This window comes from Fukomys damarensis, unplaced genomic scaffold, assembly GCF_012274545.1.
Source record: "Fukomys damarensis isolate Sample0158 unplaced genomic scaffold, DMR_v1.0_HiC HiC_scaffold_35, whole genome shotgun sequence".
NCBI lineage: Eukaryota > Metazoa > Chordata > Mammalia > Rodentia > Bathyergidae > Fukomys > Fukomys damarensis.
The window spans coordinates 27444971-27457299 of NW_022900947.1; the positions used below are offsets into that span (position 1 = coordinate 27444971).

At 37.7% G+C, this 12329-nt stretch overlaps 1 protein-coding gene across 2 annotated transcripts in view; it reads left to right on the forward strand.

Moving 5' to 3' along the window:
- The window catches only part of Dthd1 (death domain containing 1), a 106113-nt gene that overhangs the window by 50916 nt on the left and 42868 nt on the right, over nt 1–12329 (forward strand). For both annotated transcript variants that reach the window (XM_019205985.2, XM_010613698.1), the window contains 2 exons: nt 2801–2965; nt 5654–5943. In XM_019205985.2, the coding sequence (XP_019061530.1) occupies nt 2801–2965; nt 5654–5943 (455 nt within the window). The remainder of the gene's footprint in view (nt 1–2800; nt 2966–5653; nt 5944–12329) is intronic.

Genomic DNA, 12329 nt, shown 5'->3' on the forward strand with positions numbered 1-12329 from the left:
GCCAAGTTATGCATCATATTTTTTCCACAGATAAAGTAGCTTATACATTTTAATTAGTACTCTCAGAAAGCATGGCACTCTCTGGGTAAAATCTGATCATGTTTAAACAAGTAAATTGTTTAAATAAGAAGTAGGTATATATCATGAATGTATCATGACATCAAACATTATCTTATGTGGAGCTTGACCAAGTGGCATTCACTGCTAGATAGAACTCATTCCCCATTTCCCTGAAAATAAGACCCGACTAGAAAATAATCAGCCTTGAAAACTAGAATTCAAAAATACCATCCCCAGTCAACCTGTCTTTTCCTTACTACTCTCACCATTCTCTTGTTTGGCGGTCACTCTGTAAGGCAGGTAAGGGAAGTATGGGCTAATGGGGGCTGGCATTTTTGATCTCTAGTTATCAAGGCTGATTCTTTTCCAGCTAAGTGTTAATTTGGGGGAAAACATGGTTGTTAATGTGAATGACACACATAAAGAGAATAGTTTAGTTGGATCTCCATTAATATCTGGTAGACACAGAAATAGCAGATTATTTAGTCTGAGTTTTGTTTACCGTACTAAATTCTTTCTTATCTTAAGAACTCTTTATTTAAGTGACAGAAAAAGCAAACTGAAGTGTTTACCAAAAAAGGATTTTTGGTCTATATCTAATTTTGTACTTTTTCTTGAGCCAGGAAGAACCCAGTCTCTCTATCTGCCTCCTTCTGCACAAATTCCATCTTGGGACATGCTTTTCCCTTGTGCTGACATCATGGTTGGACCCCATCTTCATTGTTCCAAGTTCAGTGAAAAAGAAAGTTCTCTTCCCCACCGTAAAATCCCAAGGCTTGATTTTCCTTCCAAATCTGTCCAAACTCATCCTTGAAGATTTTATCATAACCAGAAGGAAGACACAGTGCAGATTATTCTCATTTATGACATGACAACAAGACACTCGACTTCCAAGGGCTTCTAACATTAGTTTTAATATCTCATACATGCTGTGTGGCCGTGAAAAGCAGCCTGCTTCTCAGTTATTCTCTCTCAGGGATGTAGGTAAACAGGGAAACCACTGTCTGACTCCTGTCATGGTGGCAGAAGAGAGACCTTTGGCGTGCAACCCCGTCATGTACAAAAAAGGAGAGGAAATCAGGGATTTTGGTGAACAGTACTAATGAATGCCATTGTTTGGCTTAACGAAATTGGAATAGGGAAACCCTACAGAACCCCCTAGAAGATTTAGACTACTGGAAGAAAAAGAGTGAATAGCTGCTACCAGAAAAAAAAATTACAGTTAATTTACTCATTTTTAGTAAATGACTAAAGTTCTATATTCATTATATCTTCCTATGTGAATTAATTATTAACTTCTAAAATTAAAAATTTACCATTATCTGTAGTTACACCCAGCTACCAGAAACTAAGTATTTCCCCCTTCTCTTGATTTTAAGTGGCTGGTCCCCTCAAATAAGCAATACAAGGTAAGGGTTTTTCAGCTTAAACCTTCTAAATCTAGTTCACTTCCTTGTCTCTGAATCATAGGACATCTCACTCTGTGAATCTAATCTCACAGGCACACACAGAAGAGATATGGGATTCACTCACACCTGTGTCTTCATTCTCAGTACCTAGATCACGTCTATCTTTTTATGTGTTGTAGCATATTTCCCCCCATGATGATCATTATCAGAGTATTTTTCTCCCAAGATATTTAGTGTCAATGTCTTCCCTTCCTTCACTTATAAAGAACAGAAACCCACCTAAATAAATTCAAATAAAAGTTTTATTATAAGATTGGAAGAGTTAACCTCTGATTTTTTTCCATTTTGAGGACTACATGGATCCTACAACTTGATATTTTTCTTTGTAATCTGTTTTTTAAATTTTCCTAATAAGCTCTCTGTTTATTAACTTTTATATTCCAAAGCTTCACAACAAAAGGAAAGTGACGTTATAATATCTGGACTTCTTAATCAAATTCCAAAGACAGAAAGTCAAATTGGCTTTGACAGATAGTCAAACCAGCTGTAGTTTGATGAGAAATGGCATATGGTTCGCACAACTGTATCTTTTAGGGCCTTTGTTTGGGCAGGTTATGGAGGAAGGAAAAGTATACAAGAAAGCTAATTGACTATGTTTGCTATAGGAATTAGAGTAAAAATTAATAACATTTATCCTGCTCAGATTATAAGTGCTTTACAAATATTCATATATTTAATTCTATAATGGGAATACTCTTATTATCCTCATATTATAGATCAGAAAATTGAGATACAGAGAAATCGAATAACTTGCCCATGGTCATATGTTAATAAGAGGCAGAGTCACCCGGAGTTGTGACTGTGCAAACCACAATTTATGTTAATTACAGCTTACCTATTGTGCTATATGACCACTCTTGGCTATCCTGATGCATCTGGGTGTAGATCAAATTCACTGATGATTTTGAGTGTTCCATTCACCTTTTTAAAAAATGTAAATGAGTTAAAATTTTTCTCATTCTCCAAGTCTCATCTTTAATGTAAGCATTTTCACTTTGCAAGCTTCCCTGAGTACTTGGCTTCTGCTGCTAAACCCACTCTGGACATGGGTTAGCTTGTACTGGAGTCAGATAATATTGTGATACCATGAATGTTACATCTTCTTATCTTTGTATTCCTAGTGCCTGGAATTCTTTCTGATGTCAAATATTTACTTAATGAATTATTATTGGGTTATTCACTAAGTGAAAGAAAAGATGCCTTAGGTCATTTGATTTATGCTATTATGCTATGTACATTTTATGAATTGTTTTTCTGTTACCTTTATATAGGGCCAAAAGTGCTTCCATAAGAAAACCTGGGAACAACACTTGTGAATCTTTGAAATTACTGGGATTCAGAAGCCATGACAGTGGTTGGTTTGGACTTGATAATGTTGTGGTGAGAAACATCCAGAGTGGCTTGATATCATTTGAACTGTGTGAACATTTAGAGAGGTAATGCCATCCCGAACATTCCCGGTTGGGTGTATTCTCTCATGGAGGTCCACATGGTGCACAGACATGGAATTACAGGTTTCGATTTTTATTCCTCAAATAGGAATATGAACTATGTTTTAGGATGCACTTGAAATGCAAACCACAATTTATGTTAATACGCTGTTTATATTTTCTTTCATAATAGTTTAACAAGTGCTTTTGGTAACCTAACCACTCATAACTTACAGTTTTATAGGATTCTTTTAATTCTGAAATAGTTTTAAAATAGCACCTTCATTTCTGAAATTCCATGGGGATAGTAATTAACTGTTCATATTATGCTCATCTCATAACTATGTATATATAAACTGAATTTTTTATTTCGGTGCCCTCATTTTGGTTTCTCATTTCCATGTTTTCTAGACAGCCTATTATGAGGAGAGTTTAGATGGTTTTGAGGTTCATCAGGAGCAGACACACATAAAGAGAGGGTAATCACATGTCTAAAGATAGCCTTTATTTCATAATGAAGACCTTATGTCTATGATTATCTTGGATCAAGTTCCCTAGAAACAGAGTTTGAGATGAGAATTCAAGTGATTTAGTGAGGCAAGGCAATCAGTTGGGTCCTGTAAGAAAATGAAAGAAGCAGGCAGAGGCATGGAGGAAGAGAGGAAACCAGTTTCAGCTGAAGTCTGTCCCCTACCTGGTGTCTAAAGGGAGCTCAGAAGCAGCAGAAATGTTGGCTTTACACCCTCACATCAGCTTATCCTTGGTGTGAAAGAGGGGCTGCTTGGATGAAGGCTCCTGCAGAGCAACTTTTGGAGAAGAGCTGAGGAATGACTGGTGTAGCAGGAATAGAGTCTGTGTTTGTTTGCTATAGCTGTTGTAACAAAGTATCACAAATTAATGGTTTAAGCAAGAGAAATGTTTTGTCTTAGATTCCTGGAGGCTGGGAGTTCAAACCCAAGGTTTATTCTTAGGGTGAGTGAAGGATAAGCTCTACAGGTCTCCTTGGCTTACAGATGGCTACCTTCAGGTTCATGTGGTGTTTTCTTTGTATGCTTTCCTCTGTGTTAAAATCTCCCCTTTTTATGACACTGGTCTTGTTGGATCAGGATATTCACTATAATTTGCTTAGCATTGTAAGAAGCCTATCTGGAACTGAGGTCATATTGCAGCAAAAGACTTGTGAAGGTGGCACAATTCAAGCCACAGCAGATCCATCATTAAAATCCTTACCACACAGAAATAGAGATGAATATTTCACTCTCCACCAAATTATGGTATATATTCTGCATCCTATGGGAGTAGATTATCTGGAACATCTTTTTCTTCTATACTTTGAAATGATGCATTGGAAATGCTACTTAAAATATAGTCAAGCTCTGTTTAATGACAGGATATGTTCTAAGAATTGCATCAAGAAGCAATCGCTTTGTGTTGACATCATAGAGTGTGATTACATGAATCTGCATGGTACAGCCCTTTACAAACCAAGGCAATATTCAGCCTATTGCTCCTACACAACAAACTTGGATTGCATGTTACTATATACCAATTACTGCAGGCAATTATTGCACATAGTATTAGTGTATTTAAATACAGAAAGGGTACCATAACATACAGAATGAAAGATTTAAAATGGAACACTGGTTTGGGCACTTTCCGTGAATACAGAGCACAGCACTGGCTATTGCTAAAACATTGCACTTGGGCTACACTGAATTGATTAAAACCTTTTTCTTCTTTAATAATAAATTAATGTTGCGTATTATAATATTTTTACTTAATCAGCTTTAAAATAAAAAAAAAACTTTTGACTCCTTTGTAAAATATTTAGCTTAAAATATAAACACATTGTACAACTGTATAAAAAGTTTTTTTCCTATAATTATTCTCTAGATTTTTACATATGTCTAAATTTTTATTTGTATTTTTTGTTAAAAACTAAGACACAGAAATGCACATTAGCCTCGCCCTACACGGGGCCAGGTTCATCAAGGTCACCATCTCCACGTCCACATCTCATCTTGCCGGGCAGTGTGCAGGGGCTGTAACACAGATGAGGGTCTCACCTGCCATGAGCACAACACTTCCTTCTGGAGTCTTCCAGCAGGAGCTGCCTGAGGTTGTTTTATAGCTGTTTGTTTTTTTTAACAAAAATAGAGGATTACACTTGTCCAAAGTAACAATAAAAAGTATAATATATCAATTAGTAGCATACCCATTTGTTATCGTTATCAAGTGTTCTGTACTATATAGCATGTGCTGTGCCCTTATGTGACTGCCAGCCCCGTAGGTTTATAACTGCACCACCACAAACACAGACATAATGAACTGCACTGTGATGCTAATGTGGCAAAAATCACTGAGTAATACAGTTTTTTTAGCACCATTATAATCTTATGGGACCACCAAAGCATGTTAGGTGGCCCATGACCATACAACTTATAATAGGGCACCATTTTTAGAGCTGAGTTGAGATGATGTGATTACTTTAAGAACATGTTGGAATTCAGTTTGACTTAAACTGGTTTTTTGACTACCAAGAGTTTTACTAAATTTGTTAATGAATCTAACTAATGGGTCAGCAGAATCCCCACTTTAAACGATAGTGACTCCTTTTTTGAATATTGCTACGTCTCAAGGATGTTTTGGAGGCTGTGTGTTTTCTGCAGGTCTTGACTCTTTTCCTCTATGCAGGTTTATTGTGCTTTACGTCTCTTCCATGGTGGACAACAGCCACTTGGTTTCTTTTGTGAAGTCTTTAGAGGAAGCCTCACTCAGCTCCACTGCCTGCGTAGTACTGTCCCACCAGAAGGACAATCCACACAGAGTGGTTATTTTAGTGGTGCCTTCTAAAAATTTAAACCAGGCACTTAGGAACTTGCACTTGGAAGGGTTCAGAGGGCTTCCAGAATCGCCTTGCCATTTCCAAGTGAGAGAAGGAGAACAACTGCTCTTGAGGTTTATTGGAAACATATTTGGTTCAAGTAAGTACAGTGAACTCTTTTAATGTATTCTGTTTCACAAGTTTATCAAACTCATCATCAAGGAAATCTTCGGAGAATTAAGAGAGTTTTTAGAAAGAAGGAAGAGAAAGAGAAGTACTTACTTCTTCCTTTGAAATCTCTTTTTTCTCTACTTAGAGGATGCCTGTTCCTTTATAGGCGTACTATGAGTGATCTTCTTCTAGATGTAGTCTTCTCCGTGGTTACTCCCCAAGTCCAAGCTACAGTAATCGCTTTCCTATCATATTGCAGTATCCCCCTGCAGTGCTCCTTACTTTGCTCTTAGTCACTGGAAATGTATTCTCAACCAGTAATGGAGAGATTGGTTTAAAAACTTAAACCATGTGACAGTCTCTAATGGGCATAAAGTGCTTCCACTTTACAGTGATACAAAAGCAATATGCATTCAGTGGAACTGAACTTTAAATTTTGAATTTTGATCTTTTCTTGGGCTGGAAATAGGCGGTATGATATTTTCTTGTCATGCTGAGTGGTGACAGTGAGCCACAGTTCCCAGTCAGCCATAGAGTAGAGAGTGGGGAAACAAATGATACTTGACTGGGTTGCTAAGCTATGATGTTCACTAGTTAAGTGTAATGCATTTTTGACTCATGATACTTTCAACTTGTGGTGGGTTTCTATGGCAGTAGCCCTACCGTAAAGATAGCACCATGTATATATTACTCCTCTGATTAAAACCTTATTATTTCCATTGGTTGTGACTACAATAACTTCCGAATTCTTCAACATATCCTTCAAGAAGCTAACCCAACATTAATAGATCCAAAGGAGATGTTGGATGAAACTATATTTCAGTATAATTTGTATTTTCATGCATTTTATTTTATACATTTAAAAAGTGACTCTCAGAAAGAATCGACAGTTTTTACTGCAATATAATTGACCACAGCACAAAAGAGATTTAGGAATCTCAGTCCCAGATGACTCATCTTCATCTTCCTATTTCTGTAGTGCTATTTTTTTAAAGACTATTTATTTGAAGTGGGGGTGGGGGAAATGACAGACAACTACTTTGGAGGAGTAAGGAGCATTTGAACATGAATAGGCCTGGATTTTTGTCTCCAGCTGCTTTTGTTTTGTTTTGATTTGATTTTTGTGGTACCAGGGATCAAACTTGGGATCTCGCACTTGCAAGGCAGGCAGTGGAATCACAGAGCTAAATCCCCAGCCTATGCAGTGTTATTTTTGTTCCTGTTATAAGTCTCACCACAATTTGACTTTTTTCAATTTATACTTTTTTGCCCATCTATTCATGTTACCGTCTTCACTGGAATGAAATTTCATGAGACAGTGACCATGTCTTTCTTGTCTTATGTTTTCTGAGCTTAGCGGATCAAAGACTTTCAATAAAACTATAGCAAATGAAGGAGTCTATGAAAATGCTGAGACACGCAAGTAGGCTGATGGCTATGAGAAATGGAGGGAGACATGGGAGCGGTGATCAGACAGAGAAGAGGAAGGGGATATGAGGAGAGAGTTAAAAAGCAAGAGAAAAAGGACAAGGGAGGAGATGGGTGGGAGAAAAGAGCAAAAAATCTTTAGTGGACTCACCACATTGGTAACTTCTTTTTGCTCAGTTAACTCCTTCCCCTCTCTAACTCCTTTCCTGAGATGGAGAGGAATCAACTGGAGAGGAGTCAAGTAAAGATGGGGGATAGAGGAAAAGTGAAGGGATCCCTGTGGGGGTTTCTGGCCCAGGAATATCACTGTACAGTTCACTTGAGGTAATATTCTCTGTACATTTATAAATTCATACATAGCCCAATGAATTTGATGATGCCTGATTTCTTTCTGTCTGATTCAGGAAATGGCTGCAAAACCCAGTGTGTTTTTGTTGCTTCAAAAAAGAAAAAAATGAGGCTGGGGCTGCAGCTCATCGGTAAAGGACTTACCTAGCAAGCACAAGGCCATGAGTTTGATTTCTGTCATCACCACCAAAACAAAGCAAAAGCCAAGGCACATAAACAAAAGTATTAATGATAAATCTTGAAACCAATGTTGATCTTCTGGCGACCAGGAAAAAGTGAAATTCCAAATATCTCACTTTGAAATGTCGTCCACTTTCACATATTGAATCATAGCCACCCAGATCCTTCACAGGATTCAGTGAGTAATTGGCCAGAATATCAGAGGCGAGGAAGGGAAGGGATAAGAATGAAGGGAAAGAATGGTGGGAGAAATTCCTTCCTACCTGGTTTCTGAAGCAGAAACTATAGTATCTACCCTGGGGAAATCCCTCTGAGAAAAAATCAAAAACCTGAAGTGACCCCAAAAGTACTGATGAAAAAGCTTTTCCTGTAATACTTAGGACACAACTGCGCTTCTTGCCCTGAACATGAGTACTTACTATTCTTCTTATAGGTACTGAACTGGGTGTATGATTATAAATGGAGATGAGGAACACATGCTAAATTGAGGTGTCTGAAGGTAGCTGGCACGTGTGCAGTTTTTCCATGTAAAAGATCCTCGTACAAAGAAAGTGAGTCAGGAAGGTGCCCAGATCTTTGCTATTTTGCTTTTCATAGAGACCCAGGCCCAGACCTGGAGCCCTGAATTTTTCTCTAAGTGAAACAAAACCTCCAGTAAAGAATTGATACGTGGGCCAGGGATTTAGCTCAGTTGTTCCACTGCCTTCATTTAAAGTGCAAGGGCCTGAGTTCAATCTCTGGTACAAAAAAAAAAAAAGATACTTGATAGAAATCAGAGCCTTGGGTAGTTTCTGTGAACCCCAAGGAGACAAAATCAGAGGTTCTCTGCCTGCAAGGTTTTCTTCCCTTTCTCTGCTCCCTACCTTCATCATCGTCAGATCTCACCTCAGTGCTTAGATTCAAAGAATGTGATGAGGTCCTTCCTGGGTATATCAGTCATTTTGTTCTAGAGCCTTGTTATACTTTTACATTTTGGGTCTTTGTCGCAGATGTAATTTTCTGTTTGCTCACTGAGTTAGTCAGCTTTTCATTGTTGTGACCAAATGCGGGGGCAATTGAAAGAAGGAAAAGTTTATTTGGGGTCCTGGTTTCATTCTATGATTGGCCCTCTTCATGGCAGTAACATCAAGGTGAAAGCAAGCAAGCAAACAAACAAACAAACACCACAAACATAAGAATGAAACATCAAGGTGGAAGGGTGTGGTGCAGGATAATTGCCCCTCTTTGTGGCAGCCAGGAAGCAGAGGCAGAGAGTGGGAAGAGCAGAGAAGGAACTGGGGACAGGCAGCATCCCTTAAGGAAGCACCTCTAGAGACAGACTTCTTCCACCTGGGCTCACTCTCATCAGTAGGTTATAGTTCTGATGAGTCACCTGATCCTGTCACCTCTAGGCCCCACTCTGAACACCACAGCACTGGGAACTGTATTAGTCAGCTTGCCCATTGCTAGGCACAATACCCGGTACTCACAATTTATAAGAAGAAAGGATCAATTTAGCTCACGTTTTCAGCAGGTTCAGATATGTGGTGGGCAGGCTCCAGGGCAAGAACCTCATGGCAGCAGAAGGGTGTGGCAGAAGTAAGTTGCTTAGTTCATGGCTGGGAAGCCGAGCATGGGCCCAGTGTCAGAGAGAGATGGGTGAGGTACTGCATGTTATACCCGTGGCCACAGCTCTACAGAAGCATACTCCACCCATCTCTGAGGTGTCTTTCAACCCAGTGGAGCTGACATATGTGCATTAATACTCAAAGGGATTAGCCCTCAACATATGAGACTTTGAGGGACATTGCATACTTAAACAATAATATTTAATTGACCGATGCCAATTTTTCTGATGGCAGTCCTCTGGGGGGGGGCACTGTCTAAGCAACATTCAATCCTCAGCACCTAGGGCAGTGCCTGGTAACCAGAAGGAGCTCAGTATTTGTTGGAAAAATGCAGCAGCTTGGGGAAGGAGTTAGTATTATGGTATTAAGTGTTATTAAAAGTATTTAGAAAAAAAGGATGTAGAACACTCTGGGAGGCTGAGGCACAAGGATTGCAAGTTTGATCCGGCCTGAATGACTTAGCAACGAAGACCCTGTCTCAAAATTTAATAAATAAATACGGGCTAAAGATGTAGCTTGGTGCAAAGGCCCTGGGTAACACACGTATTCACAGGATAAGATGCATAGGTACTCTATTTGGGTTGAAATTGCTCTTTGTTGTTCTTCTGGACAGAGTTGGAACATACTTTCATTCTCTAGGTCAGAACCATCAGCTCAGCGTTTAGACTTTCTGTTCCAATGCACTCAAGCCCCCCTTGTACAAATTCAGAAAAATGCTAGGAAATTCTTTCCCAAGTTATTTTATACTCACCCATCAGTACCCCTCTCCCTTACATCTAGTAATGTCCTAGAGGTCTGTGTGTCTCAGAATTGCCCTGATGCCTTTTGGCCCAGGGAAGTCATTTTCCTGGACACCTGTGTTGGGTACTAAAATGTTCATCCCTTTTACTAATTCAACAAAAATTCCCTGCCATTATATATATTATACTCTAGAAGCTATATAGAGAGAATAAGTAAAGGAGCCCATAAAATGGAGAGGAAGGATTGAGATGTGATATCTTATAAAAGGAAAAGGGACCAAGTCTCAGGAGTGACAGAGTTTTAATTTTAAAATCACCAGATAAGAGATGGCAGTGACTTGGAGGTGGAGGCGGTTGAGAATGGGTTAGAATTGTAGAAATACCCCAACACGGTGTTCTCATAGGTGTTTTGGTTTTTTCAGTTCTCAATATTGCTAGAAATTTTTCTTTCTCATCTGACTCTTCTAAGTGAAAGAATACATTTTATGTTTGTACTCTTTATGCCATTAAGTCAGTGAAAAACATTCCATGTCCATTATTGAGAAGAAAATATATCAATATGAAAAACTCACAAAGTATAAGAAAATCTTATTTTTCTTTATATGATAAATATTTATTGAGAAGCTGCCATCTGAGGTCCCTACTAGGTCTTATATACAATAAAAGTTGAGAAATAGGAAAAGATTCTTAAAAGGTCAAATAACGATTAAGTATGCAATAAATGACTTTGACTTTGACTTCTTTAAATATGCCAGGGAAGGATAACAAGTGAAACAATAAAATGTCTTTATATATATGACACATACCTTTTTTCTAGGGACCAAAGGTCCTCAAAATATAATATCTAAGCAATCATGAAAGTATAATTAAAAATTTTTATAAAATACTTTCTATTGGGCCGGGGATTTAGCTCAGCGGTTCAGTCGCCTGCCTTGCAAGTGCAAGGACCCAAGTTCAATCCCCGGTACCAAAAATAAATAAATAAATAAATAAAATAAAATAAAATACTTTCTATTTATAATGCTAATATTATGCTATGCATTAGTAGCAAATCCTCAATAAGTTCATATCTATTTCATATATAAATGTGACTTTTAGAGTTGCATTACAGATCTTTACTTTCTAAAACTGCCAAAAAGAGGCAGGTAGGCTTTAGATCTGAACTCATCCTTAATCCTTTTATTCCTTATATAAATTATACCTTATGAATAACTGTGCACTATCAGGGAAAGAAAGTCTTTCAAAGGAAGAAAGGAAGGAGAATTTACTAAATTTTGTTCAGTTGAGATCAGGGGTGAGACTATTTGAATAACAGGAAGCAATTTCTACCATGTGTTACTCCAGTGACCTCCACACTTAATTTATCATATTTAAAATTAAAATCACATTTTAGCCACCCTAAATGATTGATCTTTAATTGAAGAAAAAGAGTAATACTCTTTTAGTTTATGTGCTGCTAAAGCGAGCTTGATTAAAATTCTTCAAGAAACACTCCTAGCAAGGTTTTTCCACACTTAGACACTTGTTCTGTTCAAGTAAGAGGCTGCCCGTTACATACAGATTTAAGCAAAGGGATCTACTCCTATGTCTCTCATATTCTAGAGCTGCGCTGTTGCATAAATCTGTGTTCAAGTCTATCTGGAGATTTAAAGTTCACCAAAATGACCTTTAGCTTTTACCATATAGAGAGAGGGATAGTGGCATGTTCTGCATCTCTCACTGAACTCTTCTTCTACTATTCAAAATGGAAGATCTTTTCATGAAAGATATTTCTGGGCAATTAACTTTAAGATGTTGTATGAGGATAAGGAAGTTCCAACTTAGATATTAAAGCTTCACCTTGTCATTTATTGAAAAAATCAACTGAGTTTTTTTTTTAGCACAAAAAAGCAAGATAATAAAAAATCCTTGTTTGTCATTTGCTGTCATTTATTCAGCACTTAATATGGTGAGGGCCTGTGACAATCACATTATCCAGATCAACTCATTTCATCCTCAAGAGGTAAATTTGTTTCTTCCTATTTTAATAGTCTTTTTTTTTTTTTTTTTTTTTTTTTTTTTTTTTTTTTTTT